At 43.6% G+C, this 27,129-nt stretch overlaps 2 protein-coding genes across 12 annotated transcripts in view; one reads left to right on the top strand and one right to left on the bottom strand.

Annotated features, from left to right (window-relative positions):
* DEPDC5 (DEP domain containing 5, GATOR1 subcomplex subunit) overlaps positions 1-1,358 on the bottom strand; it is a 92,427-nt gene extending 91,069 nt beyond the window's left edge. For 4 of the 5 annotated variants that reach the window (XM_053669870.1, XM_053669873.1, XM_037166813.2 and 1 more), the window contains exons 1-2: positions 1,147-1,303; positions 322-440 (exon numbers count right to left, since the gene is read on the bottom strand). In XM_053669870.1, coding sequence (XP_053525845.1) covers positions 322-379 — 58 coding nt within the window. In that variant the 5' untranslated portion in view covers positions 380-440; positions 1,147-1,303. The other variant, XM_053669871.1, reaches the window with a different exon arrangement.
* Positions 1,359-3,896: 2,538 nt separating this feature from the next.
* PRR14L (proline rich 14 like) overlaps positions 3,897-27,129 on the top strand; it is a 52,807-nt gene continuing 29,574 nt past the window's right edge. For 2 of the 7 annotated variants that reach the window (XM_053669743.1, XM_053669740.1), the window contains exons 1-3: positions 3,897-4,038; positions 23,254-23,323; positions 24,067-24,251. Coding sequence is in view for 6 of the 7 variants with exons in the window: in XM_053669740.1 (XP_053525715.1) it covers positions 24,176-24,251 (76 nt within the window). In the remaining variant the exon portion in view is untranslated. Of the gene's footprint in view, positions 4,039-14,664; positions 15,185-23,253; positions 23,324-24,066; positions 24,252-27,129 lie in introns of all 7 variants that reach the window. The other 5 variants (XM_037166768.2, XM_037166773.2, XM_037166771.2 and 2 more) reach the window with 4 other exon arrangements.

Genomic DNA, 27,129 nt, shown 5'->3' with positions numbered 1-27,129 from the left:
CTTTTCTGCCAAAACCAATGTAGACTGAAATGTTATGGACCGTAGAGAGTAAATGTGTAATTAAAAAATACAAATAAATGGTAGCAAACTGGCAAAATCCACAATGTTCTTTAAAAGTCAGAGGTGCAAATGCTTTTAGAAAAGGCCTGCACTCCCTGGACCTACTGCCCTCACACTACTGTTTTCTACTTGCTGCTTCACTTAGACAAGTTGCTTGTCTCGCCTCTATCATCACATGGGCCAGTGTGAAATTTACAAGGCACTGGACACACCAGGACCTCAGCCAACTCACACAACTCCCAAAGACCAATCAATACTGACCACTGCCCCCAAAGCCCTTCTTGTGGATGACCAGTTTGTAGACCTTTGTTGTTCTCATCTTGTACTGTTTTTTTCCTTCAGCTGCTCCAAGCTTGCAGGAGAGAAGTCATCTTGACTCCCTGCCATTGAAACACAAACAAAAGGGCTGTCAGACTTTTCCTTGCAATTGCTCTTTGATATTAAGCTACTGAAAATACTGGCGTTGCTTAGCTGGGAGGTGGCACCAACCCTTGCATGAAATCACTCTTCCAAGGACAAGGATGGATGGAGAAAAAATAGAACCAGGGAGAATTAGAGACCGGGAACCAAGGAGAATTAGAGACCGGCTCTAGTCCAACCTCCAAGAAGACATTCTCTCTATCACGCTCCCTAAGGGAAAACTTGTAGTGAACGGGGCACTCATTATGTGCCTCTGTCTACCTCAATAAAACTCAAATAATAAAGAGATCTTAAGAGGTAAGCACAATTATTCTGTAGATGAGAAAAGTGGGGGGGGGGTCAGAACAAGGGACTTGGCCAAAGTCATTCAGAGACTGAGAGACATTCCCACAGTTCACGTTTTGTCCTCCATGTCTTGGGCAAATAGAGTATAAATGGGAGGAAGGCAAAGGTTCATTACCCAAATCTCCGTCTACATAAACTCTTATCAGTTCCTCCCCCACAGACACTCATTTCACAGCTGAGTCCATTGTGGTTCAGAGAGGTAAAGAGTCTTGTCTAAGGTCACACAGCAGGATGGGGGGTGGGACCAGGACTCGAACTGGAGCCTCGGCCCCCCTTCCTCTTGTTCCCCAAACCCGGGCCCCGGCTGGCAGCTCCACTCACCCGCAGCTCCGGAGCCCCTTCCCGCTTCAGGCTGGGGCAACAAGGATCGGACCTTCGCCAGGTCCCCCGCGTTTCCTTGGGACGCCCTACCTACGCCCGAACAGCCCGAGCAGCTTTCATGCCCGAGCTCTAGGGGACAATCCGCCTGCCCCAGCCAAGGAACGCTCACCTGAGAACCCGCGCTGCTCCGGTGGCTCCGCCCCCGGGCTCCGCCCCCTTCCCGCCCACCTGCCCCGGGCCGCTCTGGCCGGGCCTCCGCCTCCTCTCGGTGTCCGCGCCACTTCCTCATCCGGGGCTTGCGTCGGGGGCTGGGCCTCGTGTGCGGGCCCCCAGCTCTGGTTGCCCCCTGCATTTTCCGCTTGCTTGCCTGAAGACCGTCCGCTTTAGAGAGGAAATCCTTTACTGTCTAGAAGAAGAAAGGTTCCTAAACAGATCAGCCCGAGATCTTCGTTTCCAACTTGGTGACACCCCCAACAAGGCAAAGTCAGGACAGTCCCCGGATCTATAAAGGGAACGTTATAGACCCTCGTCTGGCCTCACTGGGCTACTGAGAGGCACAAGGTAGTTTCTGGGAGAACTTTTGTAAAGTGCAAAAGGCCGAGCACGTGCGACTGCTGGGAAGTATACATTTTGGGGGTCTTTTCAAGTCCAAACCCCAAATGATGTTTGTGCCTGTGTGGCTATGAAATAATAACTACCATAGCTTTCACAGACATCCTTATATAATCATCACATTCCTATTAGGTGGCAGATACTATCGTATTTCACACACGGGGAAACAGACTGGGGACACGAAACTCGAAGGAAGCAAGGTTGGATCCTGACTTGGCTCTGTAGGCTGAACTTTTAACCAGCATCCTCATCTCACACCAAAGGGCTCAGCCTAAGCTCCTACTGGTCGGGAAATTTTTCTCTTGAGAAAGTCACAGTGTGGGCTGTGCCTGAAACTGGCCAAAGGCTTCTGACGAGTTGCCAACTCCATCTGGTTGACCTATGATTTTCGGGAAAATTCTAAGGTTGAAAGAAAAATCTGTTGCATACAGTGGCAAGACAACTAAGAGTTTTCTTAAACATCCACGCATTTACTTCAGGATTCACAAGTTAAATATTCAATCATTGAAATTTTTTATACATAAGGGAAACATAATCAAGTGAACTGCAACAGTTGCAAAGTTTTCAGGGACAAAATGTTATATGTAAAAGACTATGTTGCTAATTCAGGGGCACACCCAGATCCCCCAGGCTCTTTTCCGATCTTAGCAGCAGTGACTGATGGGAAGTCCTTCCATCCCAGATGTAGGGTTCTCTCTCCCTGCGCCTCAGGAGAATTTGATTTCTTCTCCTCAGAGATGTCCATAACTGATATCATATCTTAGAAATGCAAATACCCCACTTTTTAATTTGGCAAAAACTTGTGAAACACCTCGAACAAGTTTTGAGATTTTTAAAACTTATCTAGAGATGGTCAAGGTAAGGGGAGGCTGGAACTCCTAAAAACTCAGTGAACAAGATAAATATTTATTGAATTCAACCTTTTCAAATCAAAATCAATACAAAAATGTATGCTGTAAAAAATAATCACATTTTCAAATAAAACAAGACCAATAATGGTGCTGTGCAGTCATATCTCATATTGAGAAACCCAGAATAACTGGGTTTCTCAAATCACCTTCAATAGACAAATAGTTGCCTGAAGAAATACCTAAGGAAGCAGATTCTGTAAAGAGAAATGTTTTAAAGTGAGTTTCTAGCTAATTCAGCCCAATATCTATACATCTATGTAGACGATATATGGACTCACAGACCGTAAACAATAGGGTTGGCATTTGAATGTTTATATCTCCAGCCCTAATTAAGGCTGGGAAAAACATTATCTTCGCTTAAATGCCCTACATGCTGGCAGGCTTGGAGATAGATACCTTGTTTAGAAAAGAGAGAATTGGCCCTGGCCTGGTGTGGCTCAGTAGCTTGAGTGCTGCCCTGTGAACCAAAGGGTCACAAGTTCAAAACCCAGTCAGGGCACATGTCTAGATTGTGGGACTGGTCCCCAGTGGAGTGCTTGCGAAGCATCCCCACGTTGATGTTTCTCTCCTTTCTCCCCTCCCTCTCTAAAAAAGGGAGAATTATACTCTCCCAAACAGACACTAAATAAAAAGACGAAACAGGGTAACTTGACGAAACAGGGTAACTTCACCTGGTGCCTGGTGGTGCTTGGTGTTACGGCTAGTAATAAATTAAAACGAGACGCCTTGCCTTAAAGGACTGGAGGCAGAGAGGCAGCGTTTAGATTTAGTGGTCAATGTGACATGAACAAGGGCGGAGGGCACCTAAAACACTGATTCCAGTTGAAAAGATCAGTTGGGCTCACATAGGCGGAGGGCACCTAAAACACTGATTCCAGTTGAAAAGATCAGTTGGGCTCACATAGGCGGGACACCACGAGAGTTGCAGCGACCGGGCCACAGAAATGGTGGACTGGTCCAGGGTATTCATAACAGAGATAGTCACAGGGCCCTGGGGGATCAGCAAAGTAAGAAGGTGTGTTCCGCTTTAAGGGTACGGACCGCAGAGGCGGGGCAGAAAAAAAAAAAAAAAAAACACGAACGGAGCTAGAGTTGGGCTGGCGGCCGGATCCTGGAACAGCTGCCCAACGGTGTGCGCGCGCAGCGTGCGGAGGCGGAACTCGGGCGAGCCCGCATGGCTGTCTTGGGCCCCGGATAAGGAAGTGCGGGGAGGAGGGGTGAGGACCATAGAGACGAAGAGGTGGCGGCGGCCGGAGCGCCCCTGGGCTCGCTTAGCTTGGTAGGCTCAGGTAGACTTCGCGGCGGCTGGGCTGCGTCTGCAGAAACCGGGCTGGCGGGGCCGAGCGCGGGCCGCGGAACAGGCCTCAGGGTAAGAGGCCCGGGGCGGGAAGGCTTAGGGTGCAGCCGCCCCGCCCCACTGCACCTTAAGAGGACCGTCAGCCGGGAGGTGCAGGTTGTGGAGGAGCCCGCCCCCCCCCCTCGGGGTGCCGAAGGGAACCGAGGCTGTGCTGCGGCGGCGGAACGACCCGGGGAGAGGGAGGAGACCAGTCCCCGCGTCGCGAGGGGGAAACTGCTTCACCAAGTCATGGCTCCGACGGGGGCGAGTTACTCCTCCAGCCTCGATACGGCAGGAGACCCCCAACTTCCTTCGTGGATAGCGACGCCCCTTGTCGGGGACGTGCGCTGTTCCTCGGCTTCATTGCGTTTATCAGCACAGCAAGACCTGCTCCTGGGGTGCGAGAGGGCGGTTTTGAACTTATTTTAGGAGGGTTTAAAAGATAACCTCAAACGAGACCTTCCCCCTGCCCCGCCCCGATTTGGTCAGCGTCTGCCCCCCGAGTGAAGAGCGAGACTCAACTTGCCGAAAAGTGACAGAGGGGATCTCCCTTCCCTCTGAAAGACAGACTTACTTTTCCTCCTTTATTTTTACCTTTACCCCGAGATCTAGGAAGGAAGACCCCGAATGTACTTGATGGTGTTAGAAGTCAGCCTTTCTCCCCTCCCCCAGTCAGTACACTGAGTGAGCCTCGCTTCTCTTCCCCCACGTCTCCTGGTATGCAGTGAGCTCCTTTCCTTGGCACGGTTGGCGTTTGCAGTGTGATTGTTGTTAGCCTGTGTCTCCCACTTCCATCTTTGTGACCTTAACTAATTAATTGCTTAACCTTTCTCACGCAGCCCATCTCTCATTTGGGTACTCTTTTCATGGAATTGTCATAAGAGGTAAAGGAGAGTTTGTGTCAGTGCTTAGTACATAGTAATAACCTTTTGGTCAATTGTTGCTACTGCTGTTACTTAATTTGTTTTTTTAAAAAAGGAAACTAATATCGTCCACAGAGAAACATTTTTCCATGCATGACTTTTCTCACCACCCCCACCCCATCTCCCCCAAGCCCCAACCCCCATCGCAAGTATTCAAGCCAACCTTTCTCACGAGAAAGGAGGCTGTACCCCTGGGGTGGAGAAAGGCACTTCTAATCCTCTTAGATCCTGCCATACTCCCCTAATTAACAAAGAGGGCCTCAATTAGAATAATCAGGAAAAAAAGACTTTGTTTTTGGAAACAAGTCTGTACTCCAAGAGGTGGGGAAGGCAGCCTTTTCTTTGTTCAAGGAAGCTATCACTTCCTCACTGTTTAGAGATGTCCTCTCCCTCTCCCTCTACTTGCTCCAGCGACAGGAAAGCTTCCTTCTACCCATTAGCTCCGTCCTTCAAAGAGGAAGATTCCAACTTGCTTCTCTTGCCCTCCCAAGAAAAATACCTTTGAGAGGAGGGCTCTTTTTCTGCTGTATATTTAGAGCGGCACAGATGGTTTCTTTTCTCTTCCTTTGAAAAAGAAATTACAATCTTTTATGCAGAGAGGCTGTCAGTAGAAATCAGGAGCGTTTTCACTCCTTCATTCCCTGTGTGGAGACAGGGATTCTTTTTCTGCATGCTAATAAAGGGAGGAAAAGGGAAACAGTGTTGGATGCTTTTGAGATTTCCTGCACACTCCATGTTGAACAGCTGGGCTCTGTTTAGTAAGTATATGGGCTTCCCTGCCCCACTTGCAGTTCGTCTAGAGATCCTGTTTAAAAGATTCTTCTTTCTCTGTCCCTCAAGAGGAGGCCCCTTCCTCTGAATGCCCTCATGGAGGAATTGGCAATAGTGTCTGGATCTTTGGGAAAGAAAGCCCCTTTCTCAAGGTGAAAGGGGTGTTGTGAAATTCTGAGGGCCTGACAGTGCTCACAATAGTATTGTGAGCATTGTCAGTGCCCAGCGTTATTAACTGTTCTTCTTTTGGTCAAGAGCAGCTCCTTTGCACTGGAATTAAAGGGAGGGAGACCTTCAGACCCTGGATTATGGGGGCACATGATTTTCTGTTCTGCTGTTTTCTTTGTTTGCTTTTTCCCCTTATTTTTTTCTTTAGTGCTACAAATGTTCCCTACAGAACTTTCGTTCTGAGGAATGTTTGAACAACTAAGTAAAAATTGTCACTTTGTCCGGTTTTTAGTTTTATGAAATGTATTCTAACGAGACTGAGAGATGCAGTGTTATCTTTCACTAGTTGTTTTTTTCCCTCTGGCTTCTGTTATTTGGGATAAGAGTAAACCCTGCCAAGTTGCCTGAAGACAAGTTAAAAGATATCTATCTTTTTAGTATGTAAAGTGTTCTTAAATTACCTCCGTTTGCCCTTGAGTGTTTTTAATGGAGATTAGTCTGAGCTCTGAACCACCATTGTTGGTATCTATAGGTGTGCTTTGCTGAAAGGGTGAAATAGAAGATTTACTTAGAGGGCTTTTCCTGAATAGCGAGACCTTTGAGGTCATTCTGTTTACTTTGTTAATTTTACATGTGAAAAACTAGCGTAAAATACTTCAGCGACACATTGCAGGCCATGCAGCTAAGTGCATGGCCAGATAGGGACCCTGGTCTCCCCACAGGGAAACCTGCATCTAGGCTGCTCCCAGGGCAGCTTCTGCATTTGAAACTCAAAGATCTGGAGACGATTGTTGTGAGTTCAAAAGAATGTCTTTTATTGGAAGAATTGCACTGCATACTCTCTATAAATACCAGTCTTTTTTTTTTCCCTTTGGCAAAACATCCATTCTCTAAACAGTCTAAATTGTATCTGTGTTGTGGTAAAGAGGACAAGCCAATAGCAGCTGGCAAGAGTTCTTCGTGCATCTCTGGGTTACTTTTTGCTTACACCTCAAACTAGATAATCATCTCTGGTGTCCTCACGAGATAGGTGGGTTATAAGTCATTAGTAAGGATTAAACCCTAAATCCCTGTTTACATTTTATAAGCATGTATTGCTCTTTCCTCTTACTTGAAGTTATTTAACATTTAATGTAAAAGCTTTTATAGTTGAGGCAGAGAACTGACATTTGGGAAGATACTGGTAAAATAATATGGTTACAGTTATTCTTTATAGCTACATATTTAGATCTTGGGAAATAATGTTTAAAAATTTTTTAACATGTTATACACACTCATTGTAAAAAGAAAAAAGTACAACATACAGACAAGTCATTCATGATTCTGTCACCCATTGTTCCATCACTGTTTGGTTATATTCTTTCAAACAGTTTCCAATATATTCTTTGTTTCATTCCTATATATTCTTTCAAACTATGCATATACAGAAAATATGCACAAAATATGTAAGCATATTTTATCAAAAGAGCCCTGCTGTTTATGCGGTTTGATAAAGTAGCCCAGGCAGCTTTCTATGTAGAGAGATATTTCTGCACCATTTTTAATTGTTCCATTGTATTCAAAGGTTTAGTATTAAAGAATTTGCATGCTAAAATTTGGGGTTTTCTGTAGTCTTGTGGCATTACCAATATCTTGATAGATGGCAAAAAATTTTGAAAAGAAGAGTTTATAAAGATGCAAACTGGTGAGCTGAGAATCATTTTAAGCTGTTACTCTAGGCTTGTATCTAAATAGTATTCCAGCGCTCGCTTCGGCAGCACATATACTAAATAGTATTCCATCTCTAAGGGTTCCAGCCAAGGCACTCAGCTGTTCTTGGTGGCTCAACTGCAGATTCTGCTGAGACACTTGATGACCCAGATTGGGCTAGGAGAATAAGGGGGAGAGAGTGTGTGTTTGGCTTTGACAGCCAATTTGTCTAGTTGTTTTACTGGCTGAAATTCTTGGAATTATCCCCTTGAAAACAAGTGAGAACATTAAGAGATAGGTTTTGGCTTTTGTAAATTGGAAGTTATCTTTCAGTGACCAGAGCATTTAAAGTCCTTTTGGCCAAGGTGAGTTTACAGTGTCTGTGGAGGCATAGGGAAGGTAAAGGTACCATTTCTCCTGAGGTACCTTTTTTAATTTTTTTATTGATTATGCTGTTACAGTTGTTCTATTCCCCCCTTCATTCCCCTCCACCCTACCCCCCCATCCCCACCATTACCCCCCCCTTTAGTTTATGACCATGTGTCTCAAGTCCTTTAGATTCTATATTTCCCATGCTATTCTTGCCCCCCCCATCTATTTTGTATCTACTCTCTATGCTACTTATTTTCTGTACCTTCTCCCCCCATCTCCTCCTCCCACTCCCCTGTTGCTAACCCTCCTTGAGATCTTCATTTCTATGTTTCCACTCCTGATCTAGCTGTCCTTTTAGTTTGCTTTCATTTTAGGTGTGGTTGTTAATAACTGTGAGTTTGTTGTCCTTTCACTGTTCATGTTTCTTTAACTTCTTTTAACATTTCATATAATGAGGGCTTGGTAATAATGAACTCCTTGAACTTGACATTATCTGAGAAACACTTTATCTGTCCTTCCATTCTAAATGAAAGTTTTGCTGGCTAGAGCAATCTTGGTTGTAGGTCTTTGGATTTCATGACTTGGAATACCTCTTTCCAGCCCCTTCTTGTCTGCAAGGTCTCTTTTGAGAAATCAGCTGACAGTCTGATGGGGACTCCTTTGTAGGTGACTGTCCCCTTAGCTCTTGCTGCTTCTAGGATTCTCTCCTTCATTTTAATCTTGGCTAATGTAATGATGATGTACCTTGGTGTGTTCCTTCTTGGGTCCAACTTCTTTGGTACTCTCTGAGCTTCCTGGATTTCGTGGAAGTCTATTTCCTTTGCCAGATTGGGGAAATTCTCCTTTATTATTTGTTCAAATAAGTTTTCCACTGGTGGCTGTTCCTTTCCCCCTTCTGGTACCCCTATAATTCGGATGTTGGAGCGTTTAAAGATGTCCTGGAGGTTCCTAAGACTCTCCTCATTTCTTTGAATTCTTGCTTCTTCACTCTTTTCTGTTTGGCCATTATTTGCTTTCTTCTGGTCCACTCCATTGATTTGAGTCCCAGTTTCCTTTTCATTGCTATTGGTGTCCTGTGCAATTCCATTCATTTCAATTAGTTTCGCCTTCATATATTTGTCTAATTTGTGGCTACAATCAACCAGTTCTGTGAGGATCCTGATGACCAGTGTTTTAAACTGTGCGTCTGAGAGTTTTGCTATTTCTTCATCGCTTAGATCTATGGGCTCTGGGGCTTTGAGATCTTGCGACATTTTTGGTCTGTTCTGGCCCTTTAAGTGTGAGAAGCGGTGCCTTGGACTCCCAGGTCGCTGGGTTGTGACGCTGTGTGTGGGGGCGTGGTCAGAGCGGGGGAAATGGCGGCGCCCTCCACAGCCGCTTGCCGCCGGGACTCACCGGCCCTGGTCCAACCACCCACTCCCTCTCCTGTCCACCCACGCACAAATGCACGACCACAGTCAACACGCAGCACCGCTTCCCCGCTGTCTCCTCCGAGGTCCCTCGCCTGGTGGCTTGCTTGGTCGCTCACTAGGTCCAACCCTGTGCCTGGATTCCGCGCGTCTGGATTCCTTGCCTGAGTCCGTCTGACCGAGTCCTCCTGTGCAACCCCTCACCAACCGCTGGTTTCGCCCTTTACCGGTCAGGCTGAAGAATTTGTTGTTAACGGACTTCCGAAAAGTTCAATTTTCCATGTTCTGGCTGTGTTTTCTGTTGCTAATATTTAGTTGTCTCTAAACTTGGTTGTGTGAGAAGGCACGGTATATCCACCTGTGCCTCCATCTTGGCGGAAGTCCCTGAGGAATATTTTAAACTCTCTTATGTGATTATCAATACTGCCTCTTTGTGATAAAGGTGGTTAGCAAATGTGTATTTTTGCATGAGTTTGTGTTCAGAAAAAAATCTTGAGTTGTTAGGACCATAGGGATTGAAAGTGGGATTTGTTAGAGGAACTGCTGGATCTGAGTCCGCAGGCTACCAAGTGCTAATTGAAAGGCAAGTGGAAATTCAGACGTAGTTTGGGGATTCGAGTCTGAGCTCTAGGATAATGGGGATGTCATTGCTGAGAGGGGCAACAGGGTCAAAAATAAGCATGTAAGTTTACTTAGGGCATTTTATTCCTTCTTGTTCCTCATAACTGTTTGCATGTAGTAAGGCTCAGTTATTCGATAGATTGACTGGACTTTTTTAAACATGTTAGGCTGGGGGGTACCATCCTTATGAGCAAAACTGGTCAGGAGCTTAAAGAAAGGGATAGGTTTCTCTTGTTTTTCATACATTTGTGCACCATATGATTCAAGAACTTAAATTAACACTATTTAGAAAGGGGAAGGGAGGAAGGAAGAGGAGAGAAACATCAGTGGTTGTCACTTGCACCCCCCAAACCAGGGACCTGGCCCACGACCTGGGCGTGTGCCCTGACCCCCCACTGAGCCACGCTGGTCAGGGCACTACAGTCAATTCTAGGACATTGTTACTGATCCCCAAAAATTCTGTCTAGTAGTAGCCACTCTCTATTTCTCTCCACCGCTCCCAGCACTAAGCAGCCACTAATCCACTTTCTGAGTCTAGATATACCTACTCTGGACATTTCGTGTAAATGGCATCTCATGATATATGGTCTTTTGTGACTGGCTTCTTTTTCCCCCCATAATGTTTTCAAGGTTCATCCACATTATATCATAAATCAGTACTTTATTTCTTTCTATAGTTGAGTAATAGCCCATTGTATGGATCGATCATATTTTATCATTTCATCCAATTGATGGACATTTGAATTTTTTGCACATTTCGGCTTTTACGAGTAGTGCTACTGGGAACATTCACGGAAGTTTTTGCGTGGACGTGTGTTTTCGGGTCCATAGCTAGGAGTGGACTCGCTGAGTCCTGTGGTTACCCCGTGCCTAGAGGTATGATTTTGAGTCATCCTCATAGCAGAGAACCTGTAAGAAAGGGCGAGGTCGTCGAAAAAGTGAAGCCTGAAAGCAGAGGTGTATCAATGATCAAACTTTGCTAGTACACCGCCCTTCGGTGGCGCACAGAGAGAAGAGCTCTTGAGCACACGCAGGGGGCAGACTGCCCGAGCCAGCTCCATCAGCAAACCTGCTCTGCACAGCGTCTCGTGCTGCAGTGACCTTCCAGGCTTTACACCAGGTGGGGCAAAAGTAGGGTTCTGGTTGTGAGTATGTAAACAGTTTATTCCTGTTTTATTATTTATTAATGTATTATTTTTCAGGGGAACAAATGCAGATTTACTCTTTGCCTCACCCTGTATATTGTGACAACAAACAAAAAACTCTGTTTTGTTGTTGGGAAGTGGAAACTGAACCGAATTAAAATCGAGCACTTCCTAGCTTTTGGGGGTGGGCATCAGATAGCAGTTCTGCATTACCTCTGTTAACCCCCACATGCACATGCACACGCCTGCAATGGCCTGAAATCTGAAGCTGCCCCCAGCAACATCCCGGAGCTGGAGGGAAAAGGCAAAGGCTGTAGCTCCAAAAAGGACGCGTTTCTCTAGGCGCTGTGTGGGTCTCACTTGATTCTCACCATACGCTTTGCTTCTTTTTTGGATTCAAACTCTTTTTTTTTTTTTTTTAAGATTTATTTATTTTTAGAGAGAGGGGAAGAGAGGGAGAGAAACATCACTTGGTTGCCTCTCCAACTGCACACCTGGCCTACGGCTCAGGCATGTGCCCTGATGAGGAATTGAACCAGCAACCTTTCAGTTTGCAGGCCAGCACCCAGCCCACTAAGCCACACCAGCCAGGACACATTGAAGTTTATTTATCAGCTTTCATGTGTTACCTAAAGTTTGTGGACCATGTGGACCAGCAGCCTGATTTCCTAGAATTTCTAGTGTTTAAGTAAGTAGTGTAGCATTACATCCTTTTAAATTTGAATGTTTCGCCCTGGCTGGTGTAGCTCAGTGGATTGAGCGCGGGCCTGCGAACCAGACAATCGTGGTTCGATTCCCAGTCAGGGCACATGCCAGGGTTGCAGGCAGGTTCCCCGCAGGCCAGTTCCCAGCAGGGGACGCACGAAAGGCAACCATACATTGATGTTTCTCTCCCTCTCTCCTTCCCTTCCCCTCTAAAGATAAATAAATAAAATCTTTAAAAAAAACTCTAAAAAAATAATAAAAATAAATTTGAATGTTTCTTTTTTCTTTTAACATTTTGTTTATTTGTCTTTAGAGGGGAAGGGAAAGAGAGAGGGAGAGAAATATCAATGTATGGTTGCCTCTCGTGCATTCCCTACTGGGAACTGGTCTGCATCCCAGGCATGTGCCCAGACTGGGAATCGAACAGCGATCCTTTGGTTCACAGGCTTGCACTCAATCCACTGAGCTACACCAGCCAGGGAACATCCGTTTACATTTGAATAGGTGAATAGGGTCCCTTAAAAACACTAAGGGCATCCAGTGGATGAAATCATATGAACATGAATAAACCATCCACCACAGTTTAGAAAACCAAGAGAAAGGCAGAATGGTCCAGAATGAGGGGACCTGTCATCTCTTCTTCCTCAGTCCCAAGCTTCAGTCCAAATAGCACAAGTGAAAGAATGGGATTCTCTGTTAACCCGGGAGTACTGAAAGAGTGAATGCTTCTTCACTTGGAGACAGAGCATCTATCTGTGTGAGTGACATCTGCAGGTTCCCCCAGGTAATCAAGGTAGGAGTAGAGACAGAGACCAAGGAAACTGGGCTGTAAGGATTCATGTGGTGTGTTGGAAAGTCCCTCCTGTCCAGAAATCTGGCCGTGGTCAGGGAAGAGAAGATGAGGCAGTTCATTAGCCAGCACTGGATTTTACTGGTACATAATATGTGTATTTGGGGGAAGAGCTGGATGTTAGGAAGTTGTAGGAGTAGAAATCGACTGGCTTTCTGAAACATCCTTTCGTGTGTGCATTTTAGCCAAAGGGCTGTGCCCACCAATACCTCCGATAAATCCTTGTTATAAACTCTGAGCTGCTGAATATTTCTCATCTTTTCTCTGCTTGTAGGCTTAGGGAAGGCATCATGAATGAAATCATGCAGTATCTTGTTTGGTTAACTGATCTCCACCTTGGTCAGGTCAAAATGGATTTTATGGAAACTGCAGACATTATCGCTGGACTAAAATGGAAAAGTTACACACCAGGAAACCCTGGTTGTGAGGGTACCATTTCCTAGCTCTGCATGAGTGTGTGTGTGTGTTGACTACTTTAATCATACAGTATGATGAACTACTTAGATACAAATACTATTATTTCAGCAAATAAGTTGTGTTTCCATTCCCCAATACAAGAAATTAAACATTCCCGTTTCAAGTGAAGTCCCCTGAGTATCCCCCTTCTTCCTCTCGGTGGATAACTAATATTTGAGGCAGGTCATTTTTAACCTCTTCAGGTGTGATTTTAAAGATTCTATTTATCTTTAGAGAGGGAAAGGGAGGGAGGAAGAGAGAGAGAAATATCTGTGTGCAAGAGCTACATTGATCAGATATCAATCCATTGTCTCGAATGCCCCCCACTGGGGACCTGGCCCACAACCGAGGCATGTGCCCTGACTGGAAATCGAACTGGTGACCTTTCATTTAACGATCTGGCTCTCAGTCCACCGAGCCACACCAGCGAGGGCTTCGGGTGTGATTTTAAAGTCTATAATGGGAATATGATAGCGGCCTTACTCAGCTCACAGATTTATCATGAGAATCAAATGAGTGGTGTCTGTGAAGGCACTTAGAAAATCTCAAGATGCTGAATAAAAGTCAGGAAGGATTCTGCTAAAGAGCTGGTTTTGTAGTGTCTTGTGCCGTGGATGCAACTCAAGTATTTGGTGAGCAGTGAAGGAATGGAATTCCATTGTCTCTAGATCTTATTTCAGAAAGTATCTTAATGTGATTCACATTAGACACTTGAAGAAAAGAAGTGCTTGTTTAATGCAAAAGTGCCGCTTCTCAGAAATAGCTACTGTATATGAATGATCGAATCTCTTTGTGATAGTCAGGTGGTATTCCTGCATCTGTTTAGTGACAACATCGTGGAGTGGGGTGGCACAGAGATGTCTTTAAGGGAGGCTGTTGATTTGGGTAGGGCTTCATAGGAAGGATACTCTAAAAGGATTGTCAGATTCTTCACATTCTTGTGAGCAAATCAAGTTCTTCAGAGTCCCTTAGTACATATTCATTCAGCAACGATGGATGAGTACCTGTGTGTCAAGTACCTATTCCACACAGTGGGGATGCAGCAGTGAACAGAACAAGCGAAGTTCATGCCTTAAAAATAAGTAAAAAGCTGTTTTGCTCTTCTAATTTACTTCAGGTCTCTCTCTTGGATACTTGCACATGTCTTATTCTCCACAGTATTTGCTGGCTCTCCAGATTTAAATTGAGAGTTGTTCATAAGGCAGTATGTGAATTGAGATTAGACAAATGTCTATTAAAAGTTTAAGGAATTTATTTTTCCACAAACTCAATCTCTTTTTTATTGAATTTATTGGGGTGACATTGGTTAATAAAGTTATGTAGGTTTCAGGGATACAATGTTATAATACAGCATATGTATATTGTATTGTGTGTTCACCACCCCAAGCCCACAAATTCTATCTATTAAGGACAATTTTTTTTTTGGTGCCAAGTAATGCCGGCATATGAGGTAGAATTTATTATCCTTATTTTCACCAGTTTGAGGTGAGACAGCTTTCTTCTGCCCTGAAAAGTTTTAAACTTGTATCCCTTCCTTTGATTTGTGTCAGGGTGAACCGTTTGATGTAAGACTTGACTCCATAATCTACATCTGCCCTAATGCTGTCATCCGGAGTAGAGACTCAGCCAGTTCCACTTGATTCCTCCATGTCTGCTGTGGTACAGGAATTATACTCTGAACTCCCCGTAAGTGTCTCCAAAGAGCTTCATGTTCACCCTGAGCCAAGTTTGTTTCCAGATGTAAAACCTGGAGCCTCAAGCTCTCTTATAAGTCAGAGTAGGGCAGTGCCCTTGGAGCTGCAGAGGACTCCTGCGGAAAGTTGTGAAGAAAACCCCGAGACCTTGGATCATGGGGGAGAGCCTGGGCGGTGTGGGCTGGTGGACTCCACAGCAGGAGGTTCTGTGGCTTCTGAGATCTTGGATAGGAAAGAGAAAACCAAGAGCATGGAGCTAAAGGTCTTCAGAGATGGAGGGGACCAGGTGGAAATTGTAAGAGACCCCTGTGAGGGAGCAAAGGAAGACCCATGTCAACATTCCACAGCCGCTGAAGAAAAGATCAGCTCAAGTCAGGTAAGAAATGAGATCTCGATTCAGATGAGTTGAGTGTGAATGACAGTTTTCCAGAGCAGCCTTTCACGTGACGACGTACAGATGCTGACAGGTAGCCTATGATTTATTCTTGGAACATTTCCAAAATGTTGATTTGGGTGCTAACTTTTTTTGATGATCTTTTAAAACACGTGATTCGCATTAGACACTTGAAGAAAAGAAGTGCTTGTTTAATGCAAAAGTGTCACTTCTCTGAAATAGCTACTGTATATGAAATGTTGAGTCTCTTTGTGGTAGTCCCGTGGTATTTCTGCATCTGATTAGTGACAGCATCGTGGAGTGGGGTGGCACAGAGATGTCTTTGAGGGAGGCTGTTGATCAGGTAGGGCTTCATAGGGCGCAGACCCTAAAAGGATTGTCATACATTTGAAGCAAGCCCTTGGCTTTGCAGGTCCAGAAACTCGACTTTTTTTTTTTTTTTTTTTTTGTACATCAGAGGGTGATGGTCTCCAAAGGACTGACGGATGCTAACCCACTGCGTGAGCAGCTAAAGTATCAGTCAGAAAGCCAGTTCTTTAGTTCACACACAGTGAAAAGTGGAATCTTTACTTTGTAGGAAAAAGGAAATCAAATCTCTCTTTGTGAGTTTGAACTCAGAGTAAGAGGAGTTAGTTGGTGGGACTACTGGTTAGAGAGCTGTGATGGACCCCCCAATTCCTAAAAGAATAGACCTGCTGAGTGAACTAGAAAACGTGCTTTCTCCCCTGGATGGTGCCTTAGACCAGGAGTTAACAAACTTTTTCTGTAAAGAGCCATATAGCAAATACGTATTTTAGGCTTTGCAGGACTTGTGGTATCCGCTAAAACTACTCAGCTCTGCCACTGTAGAGCTGTAAAGTGAAAGCAAGCACAGACAATATGTAAATGGATGAGTGTGGCTATATAAATCTTTGTTTATTGTAATCGGTGCTGGCCGGCAGGCTGTAGTTTGCCAGCCTTTGCTCTAAACCCGCTAATAATTTGTATGTTCTGGACTTCCTGGTCTAGGCTTCTTTCTCCATCTGATAAATATATTATTTCTTTGCACAGATTACAGGCCAACTGTTGCAGTAGGCTACATATATTGGCTATGATTAGGATAATTAGGATAAAGCATTAAGTAATAATATAATAATTAGATTTTATCCTGTGGTAATCTACTCTTAAAAACATAGTAAAGTGAATGGGCTAACAGATTCAGGATATAAGGGTTTTTTCTTGATATGGTGGGCTAAGTCTAACAAGTTGAAAGTTTCTTAATGTAATATTTGATATAAAATAAAATTACGTATATATAAATTGCAAAGTGTAATGAACACAATATAAACATCTACACATACACGTATGGAACACCCAACCTAAAAACCGGAAAATTACTATCCTTCTGTTCCTTTTATGTTTTTAAAATTTTTTAAAGATTTTATTTATTTTTAGAGAGAGGGGAAGGGAGAAAGAGATGGAGAGACACATCGCTGTGTGGGTGCCTCTCACATGGACCCCACCGGGGACCTGGCCTGTAACCCAGGCGTGTGCCCTGACTGGGAATCGAACTGGTGACCTTTTTTTGATTTGCAGCCCACACTCAATCCATTGAGGGCTGGGCTCCTTCTGTTCCTTTTTTAAAAACCATCCATTTTCTCCCTTCCAACTCCACCATAGGTGAATCCTATGAATTTTGTAAAGCAGAATGAAATTTAATAGATATAAATGTAAGATTTTGTACTTGGTTCCATAAATTGAACTCCACAAGTGGGGAAAAAAAAAGCAGTATTTGCGGAGAAACGGAAGACCTACAGGTTTTAGCTGGGCACTTACAATTAACTTTGTGCTGTGGAAGCCAAGGAAAGCCAATTCGCTTTTAATATACATGAACAGAAATGTGCTTCCCAGACCGAGAGCTGTTCTGTTGGGTTCTGCTTATCGTGTAGCTAGGATGTTGTTCTCACAGTCCCCTATCCCCACAGTGCTCAGATGAGCTCAAGATGCCACCAGGGGCGGGCGGGCGGGCGGGTGGGTGTGGGGTGAGAGGAGGAGCCAGAAATGTGTCAGTGTTGGGGTTCCTGGCCAAAGAGGATCCTGGCCCCTTCTCCTCACGGTGAGCCTGGTGTCGTGTGGAAGGAGTATAGAAAACTAGGAGTGTATTCCTGGATAAAAGTTCGCACTAATGACACAACCTAAAAACACACCAGAGGAGACCAGGTTGTTGGACATGTCTTCTCATGAAAGAAAAATCAAGAGAAGCCTTCAAGAATTTGGGGGCTGTCAAACAGAAGTGTCCTCTTGGCTCAGTGGCAGACATGGTAGCGATAGCTCTTAATCATTCTTAGGTCACAGGACCCTTTGGAAATCTGAATGAATGTTGCATGCCTTTCAGAAATCTGACATACCACCTCAGAAGGTTTGCAGCGCCCCGACATCCTTGGACCTCAGGATAAAAACCCTTGCTAGATTAGCCAAACCCCACAAGCATAGTCAGAAAACACTGACAAATTGGGAGAACATAATTGCAATGTATCTCACAGATAAAGGGTTTGCATTTATAATGTGTAAAGAGCTCCTTAACTGAGGAATGAAAAGCCCAGTAAAAAAATGAAGAAAGACTTGGATATTCACTTTGTGTGTTTGTGTGTGTTGTACTTCAACGCAGGAAGGATGGTCAATCCCACTCATAATTAGCGATGCAAATTTAAACAACATGTGATACCACAGTTTATGAGAGTGATGAAAATGAAAAATTATGACAGCTTATCTGGTTGGCAGGGCTGTGAGGAAAAACGGTATCATACAGTCTTTGTCCTTCTCTAACTGCCCTTCACATTTTTAAAAGGCCCACTTAAGAAGTTAAGTATTCTAATTATGAAATATTTCAACAATGAAAAGGTAAGCCAGCAAAAAATCATTCTTTCCTGCCTCTGATTATGTCAAAAACTATAAAAATACGTAACTGATAATTTTGTGCTTTGACCTGGGACACGTATATTAGAGAGGGGAGAAGAACAGAGGAAAAGGAAGGGGACGTATCTGAGAACAGACCGTGTGCGGGACAGCTGCAGCCAGAGTGCATGACGAGAGAATGTATTCAGCTCTAAAGTCCCCACTGGTAGAGAAGCAAGTTCAAAAACTCCATTGCATGCAAAAGTTACCAGCTAGAATGTGGGAAGACTGGTCTTATTCATGAATAAGATATAAGAAGAAAAAAAGATGTAAAGAGATAGCATGTGACATCCTAAACAGGTGATACCTCTTTATGTTGTCCTTGGGTTTGTTTGTCTATTTTCTTGGTGCTTAGATATACGCTATAGGGGGGTTAAACTTTTATATATTTTGCTCCCCACACCCCTGCCAAAGTGGTAGCTCTGCCTGGGTTGAATATGTTGTAATAGCTTTGGTTCCAGGGTACAATACTTCAATCATGCCGTTCTCATAGAAGAGTTCACTGTTGGGAAACGTTATTAAATGTCTTACCCAGCTGGCATGATCAGTGCCTTATGTTAAGCCGCCAGTTGTTTCTCCCAACTGGAGAGAAACTCATTTTCTTCCGTGTATCAGAATATATCTTTGTAAAGATGATGTAAAGTTACTGTTCTGCAGTTGTTCCTGCCCAACCTCTTGGCGTCTCCTGGCCACACTGGAAGAAGAGGAGCTGTCCTGGGTCACACTAAATACATGAAACACTAATGGGAACTGATGAGCAAAGACAAGGTTTTAAGTTAATTTATGATTTTGTGTCAGGCTGCATTCATAGCCATCCTGGGCCCTGTGGGTTGGACAGCCCTCCTAAATATGCAAGTGCAGGACAAGGAAGTACCCATCTAGAAATACAAAAGTGTCTTTATTTTCAGTGTCCTTTGCTGTAAACATAATGATGGCTATTTCCACAAATGTCAGGAAGTAGGAAGTCTCTCATTTGCTCCTTATCTCGAACCCGATACCGCGTAGTTCAGTGCATAGGCAGTCCCATCTGAAGATGGGGGATCATCGCTGCCCTCGAACCTGCCTCTGCCTCCAGCTCGAGAAGCTGCAGTTTGGGGGAGCTCAGCAGGGTCTGGTTACAAGCAGTGCTCACTTCTCAGAGATACATCAGGCCCTGAGGAGCTTCTGACTACCCTGCTTACAAAAGCTGAAGAGCCTGGCTTATACTCATTTTCCTCCTTAAGTATCTGTGTGTTTTTCTTGCTCTAAACTAGTCTCATAGGAATGAGTCAGAGAATTGCATTTCCCCCAGGACATACAGCCATTTTTTAATGGGAAGTAAGATTACAGATAAATGGTAAGAATGGTTTTCAAGACCCTCCTACAATTTGCCAAACCTTTGAAGAAGTATCAGAAGTTGGTTTGGATTCCAAAGCAGTGGGCGGGGGATGGCGTGTTGGATGGGCGAGGCAAGGAATTTATCTGCTGTTCATTTGAAAAACAAATTGCACTATTACACGGTATCTCTTGTGGTCTGTTGGTGATAGGATGCTATAGCAACTATCTCACTTGATGTTGAAAAGAGGGATCCATAGGAACTTTATCTTGGAAGTCTATTCAAGACAGATTTTACAGAAAATGTTAATACAATACTGATCAGATATCGATACTTAACAACGTCTAGGTGGTAGAGAGAAATGTTTAGGACTCTGCCTCCTGAAAGTTAGAATATTTAGCGGCTAAAATATTGTAGGAAAAGGAAATTGTCTCATAATTCTGTGAGTGTTCATTATATGATTGGCTGGCCTAGAAGGGTGAGAGGAGCTACCTAACACAGGATTGTTAGGACGGTTGTCCACTGCTTTGTGGTGTCTCTCCTGTGCACTTGAGGGCCCCAGATTGGTAGAGCTCCCACCTGGTGTGGAGATTGACCGCCTCAGTGGTGGGTGGCGGTGGTGGTGGTAGTTAAGGGATCCCTTGCATCTGACCTCAACCTCACACTCTGTTTCCTTTTCAGTCCAGTCAATTCCTGATCATATTGGAAACCTCACACCTTGTAGGGGCTCCAGCCCTCTGTGAGGGGTAACTTGATTTTCTTAACTCAGAACCTTTTGAGAGAAGTCAACAAGGCAGGAGGAGAGTGCAATCACGCACTGCTTCTCTCCTCTGTTAGGAATCATGGTTAACTGAGGAGGAGAGGAAATGGCTTTCTCTGTCAGCATGGCATTCCAGCAAGGTATTTTGGGGCCTCCAGCTGGGGACACCTTCCTTCGAGCAGCAGATGGGGCAGGACTGATTTCCCAGCAGCCCCTCCAGGGAGCAGAGCCAGTGGGGTTAATTGCACAAACTCACCAGGGTCCTTGAGAATCCGAAGGAACCTGCATGTTGCTGACATGGGCTTAGCTCTCACCTTCCAAGGCTCTTGAAGGCCCAGGAAAGTTAAGGGTAGTTAGTCACTTGAGACGACATAGCAGAATCTGTTATTATTCGCCCCGTTGGCTTTTTTCACAGAATAGGGTAACAGGTGTCTGAAGTCTGATGAATAGTAGGAGCTTCTGCTCATGGAGCATCCAGTCCTGACAGGCCATACGTTAGGTGTTTAGGCAGTTGCCATTTTATTCCACCTGTAAGCTTGTTCTCAGTTCTGTGTAGCTGGCTGGTAGGTGGGAATCCTGAGGTTGGAACAGAGTGCTGTCCGACTCATCGGGTAATCTTTGATACTGGCACTCTGCCTGTTCCACAAGCATTAACCTGGAAAAATATTCTAAAAAGCACCTAATCACATGTTCGCCCTGAGAAGTGGAAAGTAGTATCATTTTGGGAAAAGGATCAGATAGATATAACTACAACAAGGCTGTTTTCTTAACCTCTTATTTTGGAATAATTTGAGACACAGAAAAAGTTGCAAAAATAGTACCAAGAATGCCAAATTACCCTTTATGCAGATTCCTCATGTTAACATTTTATCACATTGGCTTTTTTTTTTTCTGAGTAATTTAAGGATATTTTTGCAGACCCAATGCCTAAATATTTCAGCGTGTACTTCCTAGCAAGCAGGGACATTTTGTTACATGACCACAGTCAAAATCAAGAAATTAACACTGTTCTGAGTACTTTAATCTATAGACTATATTCAAATTTGGTCAAGTCACACTGATGTTTTTTGTAGCAAAAGAAAAGAAAATGGGTTTTTTTTGGTCTAGGAAAAATCCAGGATCACTTGTGACATTCAGGTGTCATGTCTCTTTAGTCTCCTTTATTCTGTCACAGTTCCTCAGCCCATGACCTTGACACTTATGAAGAGTACAGGCCATTTATTTTCTAGAAATTCTCTTGATTTGGATTTGTCTAATGTCCCCTCTTGATTAGATTATGCATTTTATGCCTGATGTGTTGTGCACTTGGGGGGCAGGAACCCATAGAAGTGCTGCTGGTGTTCTGTGCATCCTCTTGGGGGGCATTGGGTACCTCGTTCCTGGGGAGGTGAACTTTCTTCACTTAGTTCAGGTGGGGTTGCCAGGTTTCCATACTATAAAGTTACTGTTTTTCCCCCTTATAATTATTAACTATCTTGTGGGGAAATACTTTGAGACTATATACATATTTCTGTTTCTCGAACTTTTAACCCCTAATTTGAACATCTATTGATGATGTTTGAGGTAATTCCTGAGATGATTCTTACTGTGATTGTTGCCAAATGGCGATTTTCTAATTCCGTCTTCAGTGGTGAGAAAGAGCTTTCCCTTCTCCCCATTTATAAATGTGTTCAGCCTGGCATCATGCTAGAATTCATACTTTTTTGCAAACTTGGTAGTGTTTTGAAAACTCTAAGTTTATGTGGAAAATACTTGTTTTTCAGTTCACGCTCTGCAAAAATATTCCACACCGAAGCTTCATGAGAAGATGAAAGAGTATCCTGCTTTTCGTGCGATGGTCCCCGCGAGCCCTCCTCGCGCGGTTTCCATAATGATAATTTACCTCTGCCTGTGTCCACCCGAACTTGCCGTTGCTTCTGTCTTCTCCCCTTCGTGGGTTCTCTTTCCACCACAGAACTTTGCTTAAAGCCCAAATAGCTTTTGCTTATTTTTTCTTTTCTTGGTGGGATGTTCTAAATGTTACAAGAATTATTAAAAGTTGTAACAATGATTTTACTATGTGTAGATTTAGATGAACGCTATGTGAGAATCTTGTACTTACTGATTAAATCACTGTGGAAAAAAATTTTTTTTGAGTCTTAGGACAAGGAAATAAATGACCCAGAGGCAGTTAAGTGTGAGCAGCCATCTTTCACCTGTCGGTGTCTCCCAGCTGGTGATTCTGATAGAACTCGAACCTTATGGGGCTCCAGACCATTGGCTGCTGTGCTGAGCACATTCTGAGTTGCCCCTTCCCAATTGTCTGAATTCCCTTCTGTGTAGGAGGGAACTGGTTGTTACTGATGGTGTTTTTCCTTATTCCCTCCTCCTATGAAGGGGGATGAAAAGGAAAAAAAAAAAGTAGCCTTTCTAAGAAGTTTGGGGAGAGACTTTGCGGAAGACAATTGAGAATGTATCTAGAATGGTTAAGGACTGAGATACCCTGATGTTTTCCTTTGAAATGAAATTAAAATTGCATTGCAGTTATTTAATGTTTCTTTCTTTTTTTTTTTTTTTTAAGATTTTATTTATCTTTAGAGGGGAAGGGAAGGAGAGAGGGAGAGAAACATCAATGTATGGTTGCCTTTCATGCGTCCCCTACTGGGAACTGGCCTGCAGGGAACCGGCCTGCAACCCCAGTATGTGCCCTGACTGGGAATTGAACTGTGATTGTCTGGTTCGCAGGCCCGCGCTCAATCCACTGAGCTACACCAGCCAGGGCCTATTTAATGTTTCTTGATTCAGAAGGTATTTATAGGGTTTTATATGGATCTGCAGGTCAACATCTTAAACCTTTGTTTTCCCAATCTTGGGAAACTTGGCTTTTCAAGCTCAAATTCTAGAGAAGTGGAAGTTTTTATTGATTGTATTTATTTAAATTTGAGGTTTCCTTCAGTTCTCCAACCTTTGTGATTTCTGGAGTCATAAAGAAGTCTCTCAGAGGATAGTTTGCATTCGTGAGCTCGTCAGCATCCTCCCTGACCACTGGTTTTCTCACTGCAGGAGGACCCAATGCCGTCGCACAAGGAACTTGCATGCATGGACTTCCCTGAAGATTGTCAGAGGAGCAAAGGTATTTATTTCCTTCAGATCTTTTCCTTTTCCACTCACACACTGTTTTCATTCACAGTTTCCATTTTGCATTGGGAATGTAAGGATTATAGGCCCTTGTAAAGATGGACTTGATTATAGAAATTCTTGATATTGCCTGTGGACGTATACAAAGACCCTGAGGATTAAAGAACAGTGCTTTATTAATGGCAATAGTTCGCATCCCACTATTTCTGTAATCATTCTCAACTGACAGTGTGTTGGACCTTATACACAGTTGCTGATACATAATCTTTTATTTGAATTTGTAGAGTGAAACTGCCTATTTGGCAGGGTTAACGTGGACAGGGGAGGAATCCGCTCTGTACCTTCAGCATTGTGGCTGTGTATCTGCTCATGTCTCCTTGGCAGCGATGAGAGAAAGTATTCATTCAGGGCTATCTTGAGAGTTTTCAAAGGCATTTCATTTCCGTTACCTCATTTTGCTCCTTAAAACAATGGTTGGATACAAGCATGTGAGATACTACCTTTAGTTAGTTAGTTATTTTGATTGATTGAGGAGGGAGCTGAGGCCCAAAAGAGAATGCTGAACCAGAATAATTCTTCCCCTGTCCCAAGCTAAAAATAACCTAAGTAACTTTAGAGAAGACTACATGTATATATCATATAATTAAGGTTAATAATCTAGAATAATCAGAACTATAACAAAAAAAGAAAAGAAGACCATGCACAGGAAATAAGTTTAATTATATGACCCTATTGCAGTATCAGATTTGACTCTCCTTCTTGGCTGCCTGGACAGAAAAGGAAGTACAAATCAACTGTATGAAAAAGGACACTTGTCCCAGTTTATCACCCTGCTTCCTGCTGCTGGATGTTTTTTCTGGGCTCAAATGGTTGGCTGTCCAGTATAGAGCAAAGCTCTGAAGATGAGAAATGTCTCTTTGTGCGTAAGTCTCACCGGTTCTCACGGCCTTACAAGGGGTGCATTTAGTGCCACCACCCCGCCCCTGCCACCCCAAGATCTTTGTAGTGGGGCTATAGTACTGATACACTGAGTCTTTGGTGCATTGCTACATTTTTGCCCACATAGAAAGCACAAAGTTACTATGTGTTGAATTACACTTTCATTTAACAACTGAACTGGCCTTTTAAATAGGAGAACTACAATTATTTTATACGAGGAAATCGAGCTTCTCGGACTTAACCCAATTACTCTCCCCTAAAGAACGGGTCAACGTTGAGCCATGGATAAGATGAGCTTCTTCTGAAAAGTGTCCTCTGGTAAATACTTGGTGGCACTTTTCTTCCTGTCCTAATACCATTCCTCCTTAATGACTTAAATTGTTAAAGTGAATTATTTTTCTCCCCCAAAGCCATACGCAAGGTTCTGTGTTTGAGGTGGGGGTTTTACTAGAGCTTTTGGCAGCAAAGATCTAGTACCTGACTGATACTAGGTCTTGGTCTTCCGTTCAAGAACCTTCCAAGGTGTCCCTTTGTTACATAGGAGGAAATGAGTTTAGCTGTCCAGACTCAGCCAGTCATAGCCAGGCAGAAAGGAAGGTTCTGTGAAGGCAGGTGTGAGAAAGAACTGAGCCCTTGGGAGCACAAAAGCAGGACATGTGGCCACCGGGGATCGGAATTAAACAGATGCCCATGCTCTGCTGTAGTGTGGCCAGCATTTCAGCCTGCTTTACCACGGTCAGGATCAAACATCTACCAGTTTATCATTTATTAATGAATTGAATTGAGAGGTAAATGATTTTTTTTAGAAATCTAGTTGTGTACTCTCTCAGGAGACCCCAGTTGCCAGAATTTTCATTCTGTCCAAGATGATAGCTGCTAGTCCTGAGCATATTAAAGTTTATGAATATGCTGAGGAATGAATTTGGATCCCCTACACTGAGTTGCTTAGTAAGTGACCCTAAGCTGCTACAGTCGTCCCTTGGTGCATTGTTTTCCCTTCTCTATAAATAATACCCCATTCACAGTGTTCCCAAGTGAGCATGTATTACAGAATTTTGAGGTCCTTTACAGTCATGTCTGCTATGGCTCATTTAGGTGAAAGAAGAACAAACTCAACCCTTTAATAGGACTTTAGTGTTAACCAAAAGGAGTCTTTAATTGGTAGGATGCTATTTTGCATTTCATTCCTTCTTTCTTGATTGCTGTAAAACAGACCTAAGAGAAGCGGACATAGGGAGCAGTGACAGGTATTAGTTGAGGGGGCATTTCACAAAGCAAGAAGGTCCTCCCCTCAGGCACTCTGACTGGCGCCTCCCCCTTTCTGCTGTTCTGCATTTTGGGTTTTTCTTTTTCTTTCTTTTTTTTTTTTTTTTTGAGTTTTACTATGGCTGTTTCTCCATAATTTTCTGTTTAATATTATACAAAACTGGCATTATCAAGTTTTGTTTCATTTTCAGAGAGTTTCTTATAACTGGGCTTCTTTGGGAAAGTTCTGTGTAGAAGAAAGATGAAATGGGCCCCAGGAATAAGACCCGTGTTAGTTCCCACTAATCACCGTGGGACTTAGTTCCCACAGCACCGATCTCCCTTGAGGCATGTTTGGGAAATCTGAAATAGAGGGTCTCCAGAAATAGGAACAGCGTTATGGAAATACGTTTGGAAGCAGAGGTGAAAGTAGTCGAGGGAAAAATTACCTTATGTATAATTCTGGGGACAAGAGAGTTAAAATTTTTTAAGTAATTAAAGTTAAAACAATCTTAAAAAATTTTTTTTATTGATTGATTTTTTTCTGAGAGAGAGAAACACTGATTTGTTGTTCTACATATTTATGTGCTCATTGGTTGCTGCTTCTGTGTACCTGTACTGGGGATCAAACCCACAACCTTCGCATATTGGGACAAGGCTCCAACCAACAGAGCTACCCAGCCAAAGTGAAACAGTCTTTTAAAAGCGTCTATTTCTGTTCTGTGAATAAGTGAAGCATCATAGTAGATGGAAGGAACCTATGAATAAAGCCCTTATTCCTTATATACAGCTAGGTTTTTTTTTTCTTTTTGAAAAAGGAAAGGGGTTATTTATTTAAAGGTTGTACAGATTCAAAGTAATGGCAGATTTCTACGGTTAAGTCTTGCTTCATTTTAAAACCACCCCAAAACACATAGTCCTGCCTCCCTTTGCCAAACCAGGCCAGGTTCAGAACACACCAGTCAGAGGTACTATCTTTTAGTAAACCAGAAGTCTGCAGTTCAGCATTCCTGGTCACAGTTTAGCTCCAAGCATCTCACCTGAATCCCGGTGGCGAGGCGTGTTCTCCACAGCTTCGTCAGCTGTGCCGCCGTCTCCTCCAAGCAAACTCGAATCGAGGTGGCTTGGCAGGTCCCCTGCCACCGCACTGCTAGCTCTGGTGACTCACTGGACTTCTAACTTTCAACCTCTCTCTTATTCCAGATCACGTGACTCCGCTCTCTTTTTTTAAATGTTTTATTGATTCTACCATTATATTGACCCATTTTTCCACCTTTTATTTCCCTCTGTCCTGCACCTCCCCTCCCACTAGCATCCCCCCGCCGCTTAGTTCATGTCCATGGGTCAAACATACAAGTTCTTTGGCTTCTCTATTTCCCATACTATTCTTAACCTCCCCCTGTCTATTTTGTACCTGCCATTTATTGCTACAAGAATGCAGCTAGATTCTTGTGGTTTATTAATTTGTTTATATACTTTGGAATGACTATTTCCTGTTTTGTGTTTCCTGTTTATGTCATTACCTTCCTATAATTTATACTTTGGCGGATGAAAAGTTGAAAATATATTTAGCACTATACCCACTTGTAGACAATATGGAAGAAATCTAGACATTTG

Source organism: Artibeus jamaicensis, unplaced genomic scaffold, assembly GCF_021234435.1.
Source record: "Artibeus jamaicensis isolate MK-2021 breed Jamaican fruit bat unplaced genomic scaffold, CSHL_Jam_final contig_525, whole genome shotgun sequence".
In the NCBI taxonomy this organism is placed as follows: Eukaryota; Metazoa; Chordata; class Mammalia; order Chiroptera; family Phyllostomidae; genus Artibeus; species Artibeus jamaicensis.
Note: the sequence above shows the minus strand (reverse complement) of the source record. Positions and strands in the feature narration are given on the sequence as shown.